The 21,058-nt window shown below is 45.9% G+C and overlaps 2 protein-coding genes across 2 annotated transcripts in view; one reads left to right on the top strand and one right to left on the bottom strand.

Annotated features, from left to right (window-relative positions):
• Positions 1-7,654, bottom strand: part of PIK3AP1 (phosphoinositide-3-kinase adaptor protein 1) — a 39,992-nt gene extending 32,338 nt beyond the window's left edge. Inside the window, exons 1-3 of the mRNA XM_062496896.1 lie at positions 7,517-7,654; positions 7,170-7,304; positions 3,157-3,487 (exon numbers count right to left, since the gene is read on the bottom strand). Of these exons, the coding sequence (XP_062352880.1) occupies positions 3,157-3,487; positions 7,170-7,304; positions 7,517-7,654 (604 nt within the window). The remainder of the gene's footprint in view (positions 1-3,156; positions 3,488-7,169; positions 7,305-7,516) is intronic.
• A 30-nt stretch (positions 7,655-7,684) lies between these two features.
• On the top strand, positions 7,685-18,765 carry NOLC1 (nucleolar and coiled-body phosphoprotein 1). Its single transcript, XM_062496619.1, has 14 exons — positions 7,685-7,795; positions 7,930-7,985; positions 8,064-8,185; positions 9,260-9,375; positions 10,171-10,312; positions 10,811-10,920; positions 11,556-11,706; positions 12,261-12,404; positions 12,800-12,889; positions 14,191-14,337; positions 14,559-15,122; positions 15,829-15,941; positions 16,330-16,410; positions 16,658-18,765. Exons 1-14 carry the CDS (start codon positions 7,685-7,687, stop codon positions 16,814-16,816), a joined length of 2,106 nt encoding a protein of 701 aa, XP_062352603.1. The 3' UTR covers positions 16,817-18,765.
• Positions 18,766-21,058: the final 2,293 nt, after the last annotated feature.

Raw genomic sequence — 21,058 nt, 5'->3', positions numbered from 1 at the left:
ATCCAGCAGGAACTTCCCCTGGTGTTTAGGAAAGGTACTGATTTCCTAGCTAGCACTGCCCTACGAGAGCACGGTTCCCCTTAACCGTGCACCAGCTCCCTCAGGCCTGCTTATCTCAGCTCCAACAGCCTTTTACATGTACACAATAAACTGAGGAACAATACTCCTAAAACGAGAACTGAGAAATAAAATTACTGACTCCACTTGTACAGCCAAGGTAACGCTCCATGTTCATAAGCAAAAATACTGGAAGTGGGTCTTGCAGAGCCAAATAAGCTTAAGTCAGCATTGTAACTGTTATTAAAAAAAACCCTCAAAAATCTAGAAATAACGCCAATTGCAACATACCCCTTTAAAAGAAGAATGACACAGGACTCTCCTTCCTGGATCATGCTAGTATTTGTCTAACCAAATAGTTGCCTTTGCAGCACTAACTACTGTCCAGTCCTCAGGGAACAGTATAATAACAAAGAATACAGAACATTTCAGGGAGGTTTTTCACAAAACTTCAAACATCAGAAAAAGCCACAGAGCACAGTTCAAAACATAATGTATACTCTACCTATCGTTCACATATAGGGAAATTCTCTGGTGAACACCAAACATTTTATTTCCTTAAACCCTGCCCTTAGATGGATGGTTTGACAATGTTTTTGACATTCTGGTTTTGGAAAACTCTTTAATTAAAGGAAGAAATATATGAACACTAATATACAATAGCAAGGTGAAGAAAAATGATTGGCTGGCACAAGTCTATCCTTCGCACTCTCAAATGTGATCTAGTTTAAATTTTAGCAATACCCTGTTACTGGATTCCTAAGCTTAAAGTATTAAAAACACTTTTGCCTCTGTTTACAAACTGTCAGCACTATAACAATACTGCGGGGCACGTTCATTTATTTCACAGAAAATCATGAAGGTGCAGTTCTGTTGCAGTTTGCAATGATAAACCATAACCTTTGGACTGCTTTCCAGCTGTAACTGCCTCTTCAGTGTTTAGCTGCACATTTCACTATACAGCAACAGTAATGGACTGATGAGATTACAAACCAGCACCACAGAAATGCCTAAGACCTGTAACTGAAGTGTAAGCCCCACAAATTAAACAGCACAAACGACAAGATGCAAAGCTTTCCCTAGCTTACAAAACACACATAGGATGGAAGAGGACAGAACACCTCAGTAAAAATCACACACACTCATGGCAAGAGAATAGAAAGAAGTATGTATGACCATGTCATGTCTTCACAGTCCCTCTCTGAGAAGCAAACAAATCAGGCTCATCTCCAAACTAAGTCTGCAAGTAGTAAGGTGATCATGTTCAGGTTCAGCCCAAACATGTGACAGTGGTTTATGGCCTTATCATAAGGGTCTGATTACCACTGAAATAGCTAAACAGTACAGTGGGAAGCTGGCATATCAGCTCTGGGTAAGCCTACATCTTTTATTATCAGCTGTTATTATCTATGGTTTCATCCCATAAGCCAAAAGGTCGGACTCTTTTTCAATTTAAAGATGATAAAGTTTTTCATTGTACTTTTGGGCATAAAGCATATTCAGGACTTGTAGTAATACACAACTTTTCTCTGTCATCTTTCACATACCTCTCATAAGCAGATCATGACTTCTCATTGTCCACAGAGTAGGTAAAAAACTGAGACTAAGTTCTTCACTCCAACTCAGAGGATCATATGCAGTGGCAAACAATTTATTTTCATCTGCTAGAAAAAAATTCATCTCCAATTCTGACTACATAAGAAAGGCATTATGTAACCTGTTCCAGTGTGTTTTGAGATTAATGTGTATGGAGGATAAAGACATATTACTGTTCAAAATAACAATCCTGGATAGATGGGAATTCACTTTGCATAAAAGACAACTGTCTATGGTATAAAGGAAACGCAACTCAAAGAGTCTCAATAATCAAATTCTTAAAGGAGAGAGCACTTCCAGGAGATGAAACTGCTGGTGCACCATTAAGAGAAATCCTCAGCACCTTCCACAGTTCAGTATGTGAAGTGTGTGTATTTAAGTGATGTATGATGAAATAAATGCATTCTCTGCATACACGGAATGCACAGTAATAGTGACCACATGCAGTAATTATTAACATCCCAGTGAGACTTCTTACTTGACTGGAATAGAAAATCTTCACTTTAAATAAAATGCTGCAAACAAGAGGAAATAGCAGAATCAAAGCAGATAAAATTTCTGCAAACCAAACTTTACAGAGAGGAACAAGAGATTTGCATTACCATACGTTAATCTAAAGTTGTTCTCTTTTAAGGGTCTCTGTGAAATCACCTTTTGTTTATAAGGAGAAAAGTAGTTTTTCCCACAAGTCTCCCGAGGCCTGCATTTAGCTTATTTTTACCTCACAAGGAGATATGCGTCAATGAAACGCAAATGTTACTTCACACTCCGAGAATTGCACGTTTTTTTTCCTTTTTTAGATAAAACCCATTTGCCTCCCTGCAAGGAGAGGAACTTGCAAATTGGGCATTAGCAAGACTTGCGTAATACAGGCTAAACCCCTCTCCCCCTGAGTTTGCCGCTCTATTCTAGGTAGTTTTACCTGCACGTATATTAGCTAAAACATTTATAATCACGGCAAACTAGCTCAGCTTGTGATCCTATACCACTCTGGCAAGGGGGCACCAAGTCACACGCCCAAAAGGAAGTGGTGCTGAAGGATAAAGCCGCTTTTTGGAAAAACTGACTTCTCTATAAAACATCACAGAAAAACATGCAAGTGGTAAAGGTGAACGGGGCAAATTACTCTACGGAACACCCTCCGTCAAAGCTCGCTGATCTGCCAAGCCGAAGTGCACTTAAGATGCAGGAAAGCTCTGCCAGCTGCTGCCCTGAACTCCAGACAAGTGAAGCAAGGCAAGCTAGAAAGCGCTGCAGCCCGGCTACGACCAAAGGCAGCACTGCTGCTGAGAGGAGCGCCAGGGCTCCCTGAACCCGGAGAGCGGAGCCCCCTTCCCCTTTCCCCAGCAGCGGAGCGCCAAGGGCGCGCAGAGCCGGGCAGCGGCACCGCGGGCAGCGGGCAGGGCTCCGCTCTGCGGAGAGCCCCGGCCCACCGGAGCACGACCGGGCGGAGAAATCCCGCCGTTTGCCCGCGGCTCCCGGGACGACAGCCGTGGCACCTACCGGGGGCCGCCATGGCCCGGGGCTGGCGGGGAAGGGGCCGCTCCCCTTCCCTCACACCGGCGGCGCAGCAAGGCGGTGCATCCCCCCGGGGCCGCTCCCTCGCCCCCGGCGCGGCACGGGACTCGGCACCGGACACGGACACGGCACCGGACACGGCACCGGACACGGCACCGGGCTCCTCCCGGCCCCGCCTCCCGCCCGCGGCGCCCCCTGCAGAGCCGGGCTCGGGGCTGCTCCTGCCCGGCGCTAGGCGGGACTCGTCCCCACGGACGGACACCGCCTTTCCCAGCTGTAACCAATCACACCTTCTGTAGGTGGCTGAGGAAACGCGCTACAACGAGGAAAAGTTGTGTTACAGCGGTTTACAGAAACCTGGAGCAATAGTTGTGGAAAAGAACAACCAATATCTGCTTCATACTCATCCCTGTCTTAGGTTTTGTCGTCTCTTCTATGAGCAAGGACAACTCGTAGGGGGGAAGTCAAGTTGTTCCCTACACAATGAAGTAACTTGATGTTCTGTGTTTTCATCTAGCAGATGCTGTCTTTCAAATGAGATTTACCAGTTTCTGAAAGACTGTGCTCATGTTTGAGTAGAGACAATAAGCAGCAGCAGGACCCTGTTATTGTTCAGAGAGTAGGACTCACTGATTCTGTCACTGAAAACAAACAGATTCTGTCCAAATTATGCAGCCTATTCCTTTGTAAATTTAGCAAAAAAACCCCCAGTTGTACTAGTGAGGTCTTTCATTGATGCATTTCAGCACAGCAAAAACAAACCCCTTATAATCTGGCTTCCCAGTCGAGGGAGTCATTCCCAAGCAGTCAGTGGACATTCTGTATGCAGCTAAATGTCACCACTAATGTTAGAACAGAGGTGGTTACAAGCAGAAAATAACCAATTATTTTCCACTAATCAGCTCTATATTAGAAGTTGGTCAAACTCTCTTGTTACCTCCAAATCTTTTTTTACTCAAAAGCTACTTCAAGCTTACAAACTGTGTGCCACTGACTGTCCTCCAAAACCAAGGTGTTTGTTCTCCCAACAGGGAAGTACTAGGACAAAAAATACTTCCTGATGAGTAACTCCAGGTATGCAAAGAAGAAACCGTAACTTTCCCCCCTGAATCATCCCAAAAATATACACTAGAATAAAGAACACATGGGCACTGCAGAAGTTTGCAAATAAAGAACCAACTTGGGATTTATGTGAAAGACTGAAGTTAACTAGTTGGAAACTAGTCGCTAAGCAAATTATTTTACTATTAGGAAACAGCAAGTATATATTAAGAATTATTAAAACAGATGGATAACCACATGTGCGACTTTATGACTGTTCTGCATTATTTCTCTTGTTAAGCTGTGTATCTTCTAACTTCTAGTATATAAAGTTAAAAACAAAATCATCTCTCTGATGCTAGATGAGAATTTCAACATGTTCTTATGAAATGAGCTTTTAAATTCTCTCTCTTTAAAGCCTTGCAGTATCAAAGAGAGGGTTAGCAGAGGCAGCTTCCAGGGAACCCACAGGGCTTCTCCATGTCTGTCAGTGTCACTTAGGATACTATTTTATTTAATCAATTTAAAGCCCGCAGGAAACCTCTTTAGTATTTAAACTTCCCACGTCTCTAAACTGAAATTAATGTGCCTCCACAAATGAGCTGAAGTAAAAGAACTGCTAGTGTGTTGTTTCAGCAACCTCCAATTAAAAACTCATATGACAAACTGAGGCAAAAGCCCCTTCACACCCTGGAATAGTAGGAAGGCCTAAGAAACACTTACAAATCTCCTAAAGACATAATTTAAAAAAAAGAGAGAGAGAGAGAGAGAGAGAAGAAATAAGGGTATAGAGGGAGCATGGGAGCATTTCTTCCTATCTTGCCCAAAATTGACTGTACAAGTCTTTCCTCACTTCAGTTCAGTGCAGCATACGAACACAGCTGCATTTGCACCATTATCCTTATGGGTCGGTCTTATCCCTGTGCAAGAAAAGGGCTGGTTTGCTCTTTCTGGGGCCAGTGCTTTTTTTTGCTAGGTACTTACAAGCAGTAACATGGAAGTGATTGAGTGTTTGAATACCCATGCTGTGTCTCTTCACTTTTCTTGGTCATGAAAAGAAGAAAGGCCTGAGGCCTCTCATGGAAACATTTTCTGAGATGAGCTGTGAAATGAGAGGCTGGAAAGCAGTGCGGCAGAAGCAGACCTGGGGGTCCTGGTCGATGGCAAGTCAAATGTGAGTCAGCAGTGCCCTGGCAGCCAGGAGGGCCAAACCTGTCCGGGGGGGGTGGGGGGGGCATCAGGGACAGCATCACAGCCGGGCAAGGGGGGGGATTGTCCTGCTCTGCTCTGTGCTGGGGCAGCCTCACCTCCAGTGCTGGAGGCAGTTTAGTCACTGTAATATTAAAAAGATCCTATGCCTAGCTCTCCCTAAAGCTTTCACAGAAGAGGTATGGGAGCCAAGGGGAGGACTGAAAAGATTTATGAGGAGTAGGTATGGGGAACAAAGGAATGCACGAGCAGTAACATAAATCAGTTGAATCTGCATGCTTTTTAGATCCCAGGATCTCCCACTACTGCCTTGGGGAATACAAGGACAAAACAGCTTTCCCTGCCAGGTCATCTGGAGAGCTGCCGGCAAAACTCAGGGGAACACACCTAGAGAACCACAAACCTTTGAAGAGAAGCTGCCACACAGCACAGGGAACAGTCCTAACTGGCAAAGGCCAGGCAGGAGAGGGAGACACTTATTAACCAGAGGAGACGCAAAGTGAGCCAGTAAAGCAAACACAGTCAATAATTTCCCTGGTTCCTCACAGCAGTTACTTCACACAGCAGGGCTTAAAATAACAACAGTTTACCAGCAAAAGCTGCATCCTTTTCTTTCCATTGCAGGCAGAAGCACGAAAGTTGCTGAGCTTTGCAGATAAAGCTTGTAGCTGTAGGCTACTGCAGAGCGAAACTACAAAAGTTAGGAAATATTAGTTACTGCACAGTCTCCTTTCTGCAACACAGCCCCATACATATTCCATGCATAAAAGGGGCAACACATCTCAAAAATAAGTAAACATATCTAACCAAATCTCAGCTGAACACCCCTTGTCTGCTACACAGGCTATAGCACCTGTACAAAATGACAAAATCTTACAGTGCAAAACACCACAAGAGCTGACTTCTACTTCCACATGAATGCAAACATGGAGCCTTTCAGAAACACCAGCAACAGGCATGCTTTGCTGAGAACAGAGCCCACTCAATTGTGTGTGCTCATTTACAGACAGGCACAGAACACCCACATAGCATAGAACAGCAATATTTGGAAAGAGTTAAGTGCAGAGGGCTAGGCAGGGGAAGCGTAAAAAGCAAAACACTGCCTGCCTACCATTGTTGTTGGTTTTTTTTTTCACCCTGGTAGCCCTAAATCTAGACATTAAGCACAGGACTATCATCTTCCTTGGCCCTTAGCAAGCATTATAGTACACTCCTTTGAAGAAAACCAACAAAAGCACCATCCACCACAAAGACAGGAATAGAGAGCTACCTCCAACAGAGCAAACCTTCAGTTTTACAGGAAAAAAAACTTCCCTGGGAAAGTAACTAAAGTCACAGCAATATACAACAGGTGAATGAAATCTCATCCTTATCAGGGTTCTGAGCACACTAACATGCTAAACTTGTCCTACTCAGCCTCATCTAGGGTTTCCACATCCACCCCTTTCCAGAGGTCCTGAAACTCCATTTAGGGTCAGGTCTGGGTCTTCAGCGCTTACTTGAGCTGTATCTGTTTCATACCCTATATCCAGCCTTGAAGCCCTTCAAGCCTATATCGTAGACAGCCTAGTCTCAAACTCCTTTTCTTTCTCTCTCTTACAGGTTGCCGCTTTAGGATCATGGTGTTACTTTTACCAACTCCCTTTGTTCCTGTATGGATCTAGTACGAGTATTCAGTACATTCCTGTACGTGTTCAGTGTTTCACAGCCCCTTTCCCGAGGCTAGGGGTGAATCCCGCTAGCAGCACCCAGCGCTCCGCCTGCCGCGCTCCAGCCGTGCGGGGCTGTGCCGTGTGCGTGACTCTGCCAACACCGAGGCTGCCCACAGCTCTCAGCTTGTTCTCCTCCCCAGAGCAACCCAACTCCTGCTCTTCAGTAGTCTCCTTTCAGTGATGTAAAACGGACTGCAGGGAGGAGTAAGCTGGTGAGGTTTAAGTGGACTTATGTTTAAGGCTTCCCGAGTCGAGTGGGCACCCCAGGGTTCCCAGCCCCTTTCCTGCCTTTGCACCACAGGCAGCCGTTCGGCACTGCCGTTGCCTTGACGCAGGCACCAACATTGAGAGGACCCGTCCCCTCATGAAAGGAGCGTCCCTGCCCTAGAGCCACCCGCGCCCCCACCGAGCCCCGAAGCGGCGCGGTGCCGGCACCCCAGCAGCAGCGGCGGCGGGACAGCTGCGGTGCGCGCGCGCATACGCACGCACGCACGCACGTACGTATGCAGGCGTTGGCGCATGCGCGCGCGGCACGTGTCGGCGTGGGCATCATGGCGGAGCGGCGGCCCGTGCCTAGCGATCTGTTCCCCCTCGTGCTCGCGTTTCTGCGCGAGAGCGGCTGCCAGGGCGCCGCGCGCGCCTTCGCCAAGGAGGCAGCGGCGGTGAGCGGGGAGGGGCGGGGCGGGACGGGACGGGACGGGACGGGACGGGACGGGGGTTCACTGACCGACCGATCGACCGACCGACCGACTGACAGTGGCTGACTGACTGACTGACGCGGCCTCTCTCGCTTTAGAAGGAGCAGGACCCCAACGCGGCCTCCCTCCTGGACATTTTCGCCTACTGGCTGCGGTAAGTCCCCTCGGGATGCGGGTGCCCCTCCGCGCGGCCCGCGCCCCGCAGGGCCCCGCTCAGCCCTTCTTCCCGCAGGTCACCGGCGGCCAAGAAGAGAAAGCTGATCCCGAACGGCGCCCAGGTGAAGAGAAAGCCGTCCGCCAGCAGCAGTGACAGTTCCAGCGACGAGGATGAGAAGCCCCCTGCCAAAAAGCCAGGTAGGTTTGTGGGCGGCCCTAGTGCAGACCGCCGCACGGTGTTTGGCATTGGCTCCTCACGTGCATTTAGAGCTCAACTTCAGTAGCTCTTTTGAGGTCTTTCAGCAGCTATCAGGGATGTGGTTTGTATTGACTGATTCCGGTTTCGGCAGGTCTTTTGCCCCTGACGTGGAAGATAGGTTCATTTTAGTTAAGGGTGATCTCTTTATCTTGTTAAAATTTAGGCACAGCACAGTTTGTGTTCCCTAGGAGGTTTTAGCCATTCCAGAGAGATGGCAGGCATCCATGCTCGCCTGCTGCTTGTGTGAAGTTTCTACCCTTTTTTGTTTCAAGCGCATGTACTAGTGCTATCAAAAAATACATCCCTGTGCTTTTTCCCTTTTATCTGAAACTGTTCTTGTATCTTTCGTTAATCACTGTACACAAGATTGTGTGTGTCTAGCAATAGATTTGCAGGAGGGGAGGGAAGGAATAAATGAGGAGAGGGAGAGACACAGAAAGAAAATACATCTTCAACCTGAGCCATCCCAAAGCTGAATTTGAACTTAGATCTGATTTTTATTTGATAAGGACAGTTGTAAACATAACATGAGACAAAACTATTTCTTTTGCTCCACATTAATAAAAAGCAATCAGTAACCAGGAAGTGGATTTGGCTAAAACACATGTAAGTATCTGGAACCTTAATGTGGCATTGCAGTGGTTCTTTTTGCAAGCACGAGTCTGTACTTGTTCAGCAGGTTTCTTTAAGCTGGAAGGTGTGCAGAGCCAGCTAATACTATCTCCATTTGGAGCTACTCTTTCTTTGTGGGCTTTCCTTTTTTGTGATAGAAGTCTGCGCTTAAATTTGTGTGTGACAAAGATAAAGTCTAGAATTGGTTTTATCTTCCTGCTTACCCATTTTGGGGCAGTCTGCCACACATTACTCAAGAAACAAAGTCAGTGTTATGAACTTCAGTCATGGTTTAATGACCTTAATCTATCTCTTTGCCCTGATACCCACTATTGCAGGATATAAGTACATGAAAATTGTGAATTAACTTGTCATCAATGCATGCTCTCCCTTATTTGCAGCTAAAGCATCAGCTGTGCCCAAAGCAAAAGCAGTTCCTGCAGCTAAGATGGCAGAGAGCAGCAGTGAGGACTCCAGTGATGATTCAGACTCAGAGGAGGAGAAGAAGCCAGCAAAGGTTAGCTTTTCTTTCCAGCATCTGTAGTGCACGTTTGACAGTGATGAATAATGGCAAATTTAACCAACAGAATTGCCTGTGAAATTTGGCTCACTTGTCCGGAATTATGAAGTGCCCATGCTGCTGCAGATAAAATGCAAAAAGACATTTCTGTAGTTCCATTTGGACTGGTCCCAGGAAAAAATAATTTTTTGTCCTGCACTCACTTAATTTCATATCCAAGTCTGGTCCTTGCTTTTATCCTAACACTGCCAGGGCTTACTTCCTTTGCAAAGAAAGATTTTCTTACAGACGCTACTATAAGCTTGATCTTCATATTTATGTGTGTGTTTAAGTAAAAAGAGAATCTTGTCTTTCCTTTTTCTTGCTGCAGTCGTGGTCTTGAAGTGGAGGTAAGGAGGAATGATATCAGGGGAGGAAGAGTGATAACATTGTACTCTAGAGGAGACCAGCTGGAGTTGCCCAGTTAGTATTTTCAGTCTTCAAGCTAGTGTGATCTGTAGAAGGAAGAGAACATTGCCAGCCTCAGAGCTGCCCCATTTTGAGGAGGCAGAACTGAAGACTGATGTGCAAAGGAGACTTCCAATGCATTTTTGGGAAGTCCCCTAGAGCAAAAACTGTTATCCAGGATTTTCAGACCCTGACCACTAAGCATGCGGAGTGGTGTTTTCAAATCTAAATGGTAACCTGTGTGAAAGACAACTGTTTCTACACTCTGTGTATGTGTCCGTCTTGTTAGCCTTGTTTTCTTTTCATGACTTTGAAGGTTAATCAGTTTTTCCTGCTGTTGTTTAGAAAGGTGCAAAACCTGTGGTGAAGCCAGCTGGACCCAAAATCCAACCTCAGAAGAAAGCAGAGAGTTCCAGTTCTGACTCAAGCAGCTCGGATGAAGGAGCACCAAAGAAGCAGCCACCAAAACCAGTAACACCTAAATCAGGTACCTGTTAGTGTGTACCATAAGTAAAGTGCAGAATCAAAAAAGCAAAGGAGGAATGCTGGGGACAGTACCTACATGCAAAGACATATGTTGTAACATAGCAGTCTGAAAATCTGCTTTCACTGCCATTTGCACTCCAGTATAGTTTCCTCTGACATAGAGGTGTAGATCTGAATGCAAATAAAACATCTGATCCTGAACACTGCATTGTTTGAATAACTGTTCATGTTTTGCTTTTACCATTGTCTTCCCCTCAAAAAGAAGGGAAGAGCTATACTAAGCCTTTAGTTCTGGAACTTCTCATGAGCTAGAAGACACAGTTTCCAGAAAGCTTTATCTAGGGTTGCAGTAGGATAAACCAATAGTTCTGCAGTACTGCCTTACCTGCTCTATAGGCTTCTGTGGTTCTTTTCTCTCTAAGATACTCACTCTTCAATGTAATTATCCGTCATCTACCATACCGTGTTTTGCAATGTCCCTTTCTACTTCTCTCAAAAGGAAGTAAAGCTGCCCAGGCAGCCACCAAAGTTGTCAATGGAAAAGCAGCAAGTAGTAGTAGCAGCAGCAGCAGTGAAGATTCTGATGAGGAAAAGACTGCACCAAAAAAGGTAAATGAGGCTATGAAAAACGTCATGAACATTGTGGAAGTCTAGTAAGACTGGGCGTTATCATCTTGCAGGACCTGACTGCAAGGTGCTCTGCTCAGCATAACTCTTACACCTGCTTCTCCTTCATACAGTGGGGTTATGTGTTCTAACATCTCTCCATGTAACTGCTTTCTTCTCTAATAACTCCTTACTACTTTTCTGTGCTCCTTCCTTTACAGGAAAACATCTTGTGTCATAACCATATTGTGTCTCCATTATCTAGAGCCTCTTTGGCCTGACTCTTTCTCTTTTGGTCTGTAACTTCAAGTTTTCCACTAATGAGTGTTTAAAAATATTTCCTGTAACACAAAAATAATCAGTTGTTTTTAATAATGTGGCAGTTGCTAAATTTCAGTAAGTCCTCTGCCCTTTTGTCCAGAGGAGCATCTCATTAGGGGTTCACGGAGCAGAAAACAATAGCAGAGGAGCTAGAAAGATAATGGTGCTCTTGTGTTTCTTAAAATTTGTATCTGAGAGCCTCTGTTAATCTTTTTCCCTTTGTCTTAAGTGACTTGTGGCATTAAACAAGATCCACATCCAGTTGTCCCCACAAGATTTCTGCAATTTCTTTTTTAATGTATATTTCTTTTGATAAGGCTGTTCCCAAGAAATCACCTCTGCCAAAACCTGCAGCCATTCAAGCATGTCCTGGGAAAACCAAACAAGCCACAAAAAGTTCCAGTAGTGAGGACTCATCTGACAGCTCAGACGATGAAAAGCCACCTGCAAAACAAAAGCCAAAGTCTGGTACATAAAAAATACTAAATGGGAGTTTTGTGAAGTATCCAGGGCCGTTCAGTTGAAGTTCAGCTGATGGGTTAAATGGGCCTCTGTTCAATGTGGTATAACTTCTTTAGGATTCCAGTAGAGAGCTGGTCTGAGTCGAGGGTCAATCATCCAAGGTCAGTCTTATTCTCTAACCAGAGTATTTGAGAAGGCAGTCAATAAAAACAATGAAAAATTGACATACCCAGTTTGGGTTTTTTTGTTTTGTTTTGTTTTTTGTTTTGTTTTGTTTTCCTGAAAAGGTTTGCTGACAAGCTTCTGTTCTTCTAAAAGTGCACAGAAAACTTCTGCAGAGATGGTTGGGTCAGATGAACTCCAAGAAGAGAGTTAGAGTAGAAACGAGGTAGCAGTGGGATGGGTATAATCTTTCAAATTATAAACTAGTGTTGGATTGTAGCTACAGAAGGGGAATAAATAGAAGTGAATAGCAGAAGTGCTTTATTCTAACTGCAGCAAACATCTTGTGCTGCTCACTTTACCATGCAGGCATGTGAATGCTGTGTTTCTCTTCTTAGGTCCATACAGTGCTGTACCACCTCCTCAAGGAACACAGACAAAGAAGGGCCTTGCTAATAAGGCTCCTGCAAAAAAGGCTGAGAGCAGTGACTCTTCAGACAGTAGTGATGAGGCAGAGCAGGTGCCCTCAAAGGCAGAAGCAGGTACGTTGTGAGGAGGAGAGGCTGCAGGGGAAGTACTACATTGTGCCAGCAAGGTCTTTACAAGGTCTTGGCTTCCTCGAAAAAGCCATTTGTCTTTGCTCTATGTTGTTGTTTGCTCTTCTGGAAGTTTCTGATTAATCTGAAGGTATCCCAAACAACTCTGTGTACAGCTTGTGGTTCTGAACTGTGGTCAGGTTGGATTTGCACATGCTGATTTGAAAAGTCATTTAGACCTAGTTTAGTGGGAATAAGCCAAGTTCTTGCATGGCTTCCAGTGGGCTGGCTGAGTGGCTGTTGTACCGAGGATGGAGCTTTTTCTCATCTGCTGAGGTTTGGATCTTGGGACAAAGGTTTGGTGTGGATATGGGCTACTAATTTTAAACTTGTTTTTGCAGGCAAAGCAGTAGTAGCTAAAACAATCCCTGTCCCCCAGAAGAAAGCTGTGACTAGCAAGAAGGCTGAATCCAGTTCTGACAGTGACTCAGGTAATTGAAGAAGTCAAGTTCTGATTATTTTGTGTTAATGTTTTTACTGGCCAAGTTGCTCCATAGTGGTGTATCTAAGAGCCTTTAGTGTAGAGCTTAAAAGCTTCAGAGTCTCCGTGGCTAGCAAGATGTGAAATTGAAAACCAGCAGCCTGCTATTCAAGGTGGAGTGTTACCCTAAGACAAGACAATTGGCAGGTGCAGAAAAGTTCCCATATTGCTGGATGGAAAGGGCAGGGAATTGTGAATCAGGTTTCTCACAGAAGTTTAATGGTTAAACTCTTCTTGAGCATCTGTGTCTTGAGATTTTTGGGGTTTATTATTTCAATGTGTTTGGAGAAGTTTCTGAAATAAAAATGTAATCACCATATGAAGTTCAAAATAGACTTAGAAGATGGCTGCTTTCTCCTGATGTGACCCTGGAGATGGGAGCAGTGTACTTTGTCTCTCCTGTCGACTAGGTCTGAGGTTTGGTATTTCCCATGCAAGTTTCCTATGTGCTACGATTTCCCTCTGAGTTCATGTTGTTCCTGTGGCATATCTCAGCATCTCTGGTGCCATAGCAGGGACTGGGTGGCAGCTGCCACTCTGTCTGCAGACAGCTAGCCCTAGCACTAAGTTGTGTGACACTCACAGTGAGTGTCAGTAGTTTTATGTTTTCTTGTTTTGTTACCTAGTTTCTCTCAAAACTGTGAAGTTTTTGATTGCTGTTACTAAAGTGTTGGGAAATACTGGAATAGATCAGGTTTAGTATTCCAGATTCATGTAACACAATACAAAAATGTATTTGTACTCAAGAGTCTCCATTTTCAAGCTGCTGCTATCTCATCTGATAGAGGAAGTAGCTAAAATGAGATACTGGCCTGTTGCTGCCTCACTTTGTATACTTGTCAATTTTATCTCTTATTTTTTGTATGTTTTTTTTAATCCTTACGACATAGATTGTTTTTTTTTCAATGTTTCTTCTTCCCAAGTTTGATGATACTGGTACTTTCTCTAAAGTTCTTTATTCAGTACCTCTTCTGTATTATTCTCCAAATATGTGCTCCTTGTGCATACATTAGTGGAGAACTTAAACTGTTTGTTTCCACTTTTTCACAACAAAGAAGATGCATGGAAGAATGAACGCTGTCCCCTGACCATTCAGATGTTCATCAGATGCTTGCCAGTTACCTAGTGGCTCAGCATTGACCCACAAACGAGTTTGATTTTCACTTACCTATAAATTACATACATATTACCACTAAGGTAACTTGCACATGAAGCCTGTTAACTTGAAGAATGTTTTTTTGGTTTTTTTAGATTCTAGCTCTGAAGATGATAAAAAGAAGGTAGGGAATAAGCTTCCTGGTAAACAACCTGTGATAAAGAATACTTCCAAACCAGCAAAAGTAGTTGTCAAGCCTGGACAAACAAAGAAGAACTCCAGTTCTTCCTCAGACAGCTCAGGTATTGGGGTGGGAGAGGAGAATTTCTACCTGCATGTTGTTGTGTTCAGACCCTTCTGTTTCTAGGCAGGGTCTGAGAGTGCAGTTGGACAGCAATACCCATTGCAGTGTTGTTTCAACTAGATAATGAAGTGTGCTGTGTATCAGCACTGAATCTGAATGTTAGCCTTGTGTTAAAGGAATGGGACTTAGTCTTGATGGCACTTTTTCTTTCCATTCTAGATTCTGATAGTTCTGACAAGAAGGCAGCTCCTGTGAAGCCCACAATTAAAGCAGCAGCCCCTGCAGCAAAGAAGTCACCAGCTCCCACAAAGAAAGCACAAAGTAGCTCTGATTCAGATAGCAGCTCGAACAGTTCTGAGGATGAGAAGAAGAAGAAGAAGAAAGGCCCTCCAGCTAAACCAGCTGGAAAAGTGGCTAAGCCACCGTCCAAACCTTCTACTCCAGCTCCCAAAGCAGACACATCTGACTCTGATAGCTCAAGCAGTGAAGAAGAAAAGCCAGCAGGGAAACCAGCCACCAAATCTACAGGGGCAGCAAAAGCAACTGCAGGGAAGAAGGCAGCTGCTTCTAGTAGTAGCAGCTCATCAGACAGTTCCAGTGAAGAGGATGGGAAGCCCAAAAAGGCAGTGAAGGGGGTGCAGAATGGTTCTAAAGCCACTGCCTCCACAGAGAAAGCAAAAGCATCTGCAGTAGCTGCAAACAACATGAAGTCTAAGCCAGCTGGTGGCAGCAGTAGTAGCAGTGAAAGCAGCTCTGAAGAAGAGACTGGAAAAGTCAATGGAGGTATTATCAACACTGTGGGAAGTGGGTCTGTCAGGCAGTGTTACTGAGCTAAGCATGAATGGAAGACTTTCTGAAATAATACTCATTCTAATCTCTGTGTTTTATTAGCTTGTGCCATCTGGTGCAGTAGTAAGAGGGAAGAGCTAGTTTAGAATTTGGTGGGATCCTTTTTGTCTGTATTGCATAGCTTCTGGCAGTGAAATTTGTGGTAATGTGAAGTACATGTCTGTGTAGTTGTTGCCAGTTTTGCCATCTGTGCATGCACAAGATTTAGTGACAGCAAAGCAGACTGCTGGAGGACTTTGTCTGTGTGGAGTGGGACACCACAGTTGATGCCCTGGTGCATAATCTCAGTCTTTAGCCCTCCAGGAGGAAAACAACTAGTGATGCACTAGTGATAAGTGCAAGTACATATGATACAAATCCAAAATCTGGCAAGTTTTGACCAACAGAGCTCTCTCAAGTATGCAAAGTCATTCATATAGAGCTACCCTGTTACATGAAATTTTATCCATCAGGATAGAATGGGGAGGTCCTTGCTCACTCAGAATTTGTTAGTGTCTGGTACAGCAGTCTGTTTTCTGGGTGAAGTAATGCAGACACCAGTACTCACACCTGTATCAACATTGGGTTTGCTTTCTGGGGAACAGAAATCATTACTTTTCCCATCACTGCCTTTAAAGTTCTACTGCTGTACATCTAACAGGCACAGTCGGGAAGAAACAGAAGAGGGAAGATGTTCAGGAGACAGAAACACCACACAGTAAAAAAGCAAAGATCAAAGCCAAAACACCACACACAGTTCCCAAGGTGAAACGGGTGAGTGAGGGTGGACTGTGGCACCTGGCTGAAGAGGCACCTCTGCTTTCTGAGCAAGTAGGCTGGTTGGGGGTTTTTCTGGGCGGTTGGGCCCACAGGATTATTGGTATTTTTATTCTTTCCTTAAGCACTTTAACCTTATCTGGAGAGCCCTACGGAGTGCACATAAGAACATATTCTGGCCAAAGCTGATTGGATATACTTTCACAGGAGTGCTCCTGAGCTGCCTGATCTGAAGCAGGGAAAGAATGATGAATCTGACAAACACTTAAAGATTGAAGTGATGTGAACAGGGTTCTGTATTTGCAGGGCAAGGAAGGGAGGTTGTTACTAAAGGAACATTGTGTGTTTGTATGTGCTTACTGTATCTCATCTTCTTTTTCAACAGCCATCCTCTCCATTCCGCCGTGTAAGGGAAGAAGAGATTGAGGTGGATGCCCGTGTGGCTGATAACTCATTTGAAGCAAAGGTAGGGCTAGGTGATGCCAGAATGGTAACAAGTGGTCTCTGTAAGTCCATGTCTGGAGAGCGGCCTCGGTGTGCTTCTGGGGAGTGGTTTGGTGAGAACTTTTTCCACCAGGAGGCGCGTGGGAGAGTGGTATCAGCTCCTGTGTGAATGTGCTGGGATTTGCTGGGTATGGTGAAGTGCAAGGCATTGCCTTCACTCTCCTGGGTACTGACTTGAATTTCTTTTTCTCCCCCTCCATCCCTCACAGAAAGGAGCAGCTGGTGACTGGGGTGAGAAAGCTAACAACATCCTGAAATACACTAAAGGCAAATCTTTCCGTCATGAGAAAACAAAGAAAAAACGAGGCAGCTACCGTGGGGGCACTATATCGACCCAAGTCAATTCCGTCAAATTTGACAGTGACTGAGAATATTGGAGTTCATAAACCATCTGCTCTCCAGAACATCTTGGATGGGCATATGGACATTATGGATGTCAAGCCTGCCTGGAATGCTACCTCCCCAAGCCCCCTGTGGGGCAGGCAGCTCCGGTGTAGGGATGTGGGAGAATGGTTGGATGTTACCCTGTTTTATTTCTAATTTTGTTTTAGTCTTCTGATTTGAAACCATCCTTAAGCTGGTGTTATTGGCACTAGGGTGACCACCAAGACTTATATTTTCTACAGTCTTATTTTAAAAGACTGGCAGTGATTTTTATTTTTGGTTTCCTGCCCATCTAGTAGAAGAAAGAGAAATCATTGTCTTGTATTTTAACCTTCCATTTCTTCAGGCAGTTTAACTCTCATGCCTTTGAAAAGGCAAGTAATGTTACTTGCCTCTAACTAGTTACTGTACGAACAGCAACTGATTGGAGCACTCTGGCTGTAATCCCCACCACCACCTGACATTTCAAGTTTACTCTTCTAGTGTGACAGGGTTCCTTTTCTCTTTTGTGGTTTCACCTTGCAATAAATACCTACTTTCCTCTTCCTTGCACTCCTGTGGAGGCCACTAACCAGAGTGTTTGCAGAATCAGTCTCTAAATATGATTTAGTAGTTTAATAACAATACTAGTATTGATTGCAGTTGCAAAGTGGGGGCTATTGTCAGAAAGACCAAGGTCTATAGTACTGGTGTGGCACTCTTTATAATGCTTCCATTAGTGTAGCTGGGGAGTGAAGTTGTACAGAAACTTGAACTGCATAAGGGCTGTAAAGTTGCACTTGAGGGGAAGGGAAAAGGAGACTGAGGTTGCAGAGGCCTCTTAGCAAAAGGCAGAGAGGTGGATAAGCAGTGTTTTTGTTTCAGATGCTCTGGCTGCAGTGTGGCATTACTCCTTGTTCTGTCTGAACATAAAATGTGCCAGCTTACATTTACTGCCAGCAGTGTGAGCTGCAGCTTGTTAGAAGTTAAGATGAATGTATGATTAATGCCTTAATTTCTTTTCTGAGTTGGATCACTTGGTCTTTGAGCTGTTTTCCATCTGTTAAATCCCTCTTGAGAAGTAAAACGCCCATTTTCCTCTAGCACTAAGGCAAACTCTGGTGCTGTAAGGTTTGGAGTACCAGCTACAAGTGTATGCTCAGTATGGGGAGCCACAAAAATGTTGAGAAACTTGCAGCCTAAACTGAGATTTCATGAGCAACTTACAGTATAATGCTGTGCTGAGGGGTGGGCTTGCATTCACTCAGTGGTGTGACTGCTTCCTTAGATGCAGCTTGCATCTGGTAGAAAATATTCCCCCAAATACTTCGCCCTCTGTTAAGTGGGTTAACAAGTTTGAGGAGCAGTGAGTTGAGCCCACAGCCAGTATGAGTTGAATAGTGGGTAGTGCATGTTTGGAAATGGAGTAGTGGGCTGTGAGATATGCTTACCCCACATGATGAAACTGCTAGCCACTGAGAGTTAGTGCAGGGCCTGATTTCCATGTTTCCATTCCCTCCCCAAAGAGTGCCAATGAGAAGAGCCTGGTTACAGGAAGCTATATTTGTGTGCAAAGCAGTGTCACCTAATTGAGGGTTGGATGAGACTTGATGAGCCACCCCCATGTACATGAGTGGCAACTTTTTCCAGCGAGCATTTTTCAGGACTTTTCTCCCCCTTCCCCCCCCCCCCCCCCCCAGGCCAGGCCTGCACAATCACTGGGGCCTGGATTCAAGGCTACAGTGCAGAGGGGCCCAGGAGACTATGGTTATTACAAGAAAGTAAAGGTTAGAGGCCAAAGGAAGGTGTGAAGAGTATTTCTGCATGGGGATTTGAACATCATCTTTCTTGTCATTTGCCCTCTTCTGTGTATCAGGAACTTACATTTGAAACTCCTTAAAATACTTTCACTCTTTGAGGTTTTTTAAGGTTTATAAAATGTGAGAATTTAATGTGTCAGAAAATAAAGATTGCTGCCTTTGTAGTCTGAGTGGATCTGGTAGTTAAATATATGGAATAGTGGGTAGGAAAAGGGAGGGTACCAGTGCTTGGGGATAACAGCACTGTCTACAACTATTTTTTGTCATCTTGCATGATTGTGGACACGTAACAAGACCTTCAGAAGTGAAAGGTGGCCTGTGCAGCTGGCTGGTGAGTGACTGAGAAATTTGGGTAAGATGGTAAAAGCTTATATCAAAAACTGAGGCTGCCTAAGTCCCTTCCCTTCAGAATATCTTGTCAGGTCTTTTCAAATTCTGCTGCCAAATCAGCTGTATGGCATGTGGCCATATAAGCACCAGCATTATAGGAAGAAGAACGAATAGGCATAACTGAAAAACCCTGTACAGATCTAGTTAAAATAACTGATTTATGTGTTCCCCTTAGATTTCTTCTTCCTCTGTGTGTGCAAGGAAGATAAACTTGCTGATAGGCAGGGCCTTACGGAGATCTTGAGTGCTGTAATGCTCAATTTTGCACTATGCAAACCTTGCACTATGGTTCTCTGGAAAGGGTGGGACGACACACTGTGTGCATTGGGGCTCTCTGTTGCTCTGTAACCAGCACTCTGCTACAGCCTTCTGCCTTGAATGTGATGCTGTAGGAGAAGATGTAATGCTGTCTGAAGTTTCAGCACAGGATGTAAAGAATGTCATTAGCCTTGCTGGAGATCAGTGCCTGACTGAGCAAGCGCAACAAGTGTTGGGGTGGGAAGTGCTTTATGAGACTCTCAAAGTGACATTCTTGACACCTAGGAAAAACTGGTCCTTTCACGAGATTTTGCAGCTGCTAGACATACTTAGCCTACATCTCTGCTCTGCTGCTGGCCTGCTGTAGAGGCCTGTTTTCCCTGTGTAACAGTGGTGCAGTTACAGCTGTTATTAGTGCTGGAACTGGACCAACAGGACATCCCCCGCTGCTGTGTGCTGGAACACTGCCCCTCACGTCCCGATTCTTTGTGCACCAGCCTTTCCCTTTTGCTGACCTGACTATCGCGTTCCTATTGCCCACCTCCCAAGGGGGGTTCTGGCCCTGGGGGTGTCCGGGCAGCGGTCGCTGGAGAGATGCTCTGACAGCGATCAGATGCACCGGCCAGCCGGAGGCACAAGCTGCAGCTGACGAGCGCTGCCCCGCTGCCTGTCGAGCTGCCGGGGCAGAAGGCGCAGCTCTCTGCACCCATCCCGTCCCCCTCTCGCCCCGCCTTCGTGCCACAGCCCCGGACTCGGCTCGGCTCGGCCCGGCCAGGGGTGCGGCCCGTGGGCCGAGGCTGCGCCGCCCGGCCCCACCTGCGCTCGCCGGCTTGAAAGGGGAAGGCGGGCGGGTGGTGGCTGCATCCCTGCCTCCCTGCCTTCCCTCCCACTTCCCGCACCGCCGCGCCTCCTGCTCGGGCCGCGCTCCGCCGGGACTCACTGCAGGTGGGTGCCGGCACCGCGGCGAGGGCCGGGAGGAGCTGGCTCGGCAGCAGCTGCTGCCGGTGCTGCTCGGTGCATCTGGGCCTGTCCCACCGGCGAGGCTTCTCGGCTCGTGTCGTGTCCTGTCCGGCTGCCGTGCAAGGAGGGTCGCTTCGCCCTGCGGCGTGGCGGGGTCGGTGGATGCGCGGCGGGGTTCGGGGTGACCGCGGGGGGCGTTGCCAGCCGGGCGAGCGCTGCAGGGCTGGGCTGGGCTGGGCTGGGCTGGGATGATGGCACCTGGGCGCTGCCCGGCCGGGGAGACGGGGACAGCAATTCGGTCTGAATTCCCGGCTGTCAGCCTGGTCCCGACTCTGCCCGGACGCGTGTGTGGCAGCCTGGCTTGCTCCGGCGAGGCTCAAGTTCAGCATCTGCTTCAATGCGCGGAGCCGGAGCTCTGGCACGCGGACACCCGTTCAGAGCGCTTTTGTGTAACTTGCTTCATCTTCCTTTAGAAGATTAAATCTCAGGAGTATCTTTCATCTCCTGTTCTGCCTCCTCTTCCTATGCAACTCTCTTCAACCCCTGTTTACGGTAGCTTAGCCAGGTCTCATTCCTCTGGCGTGCTCAGAGCCAAGAAGCTCTTTGGTTTGGTTATGGGATTCTTTTACATGAGGGCGTCAATTGTTTCATTGAAGATAAGACTCATCCCTAGCTTCTCTACTCCTGTAACTCTGTCAAATGTGATCAGACTTGTCTTTCAGGACTTTATCAGTCCCCATAGCTTTCTACACAAGATTTCTCAACCTTCTGGCGTGTTAAATAACTTTTCTTTAAATGTGGTACTTCTCTGCAGAAAGA

This window comes from Cinclus cinclus, chromosome 7 (genome assembly GCF_963662255.1).
Source record: "Cinclus cinclus chromosome 7, bCinCin1.1, whole genome shotgun sequence".
Lineage (NCBI taxonomy): Eukaryota > Metazoa > Chordata > Aves > Passeriformes > Cinclidae > Cinclus > Cinclus cinclus.
The sequence above is the reverse complement of the archived record's forward strand: the minus strand, read 5'-3'. Positions and strand labels throughout refer to the sequence as shown.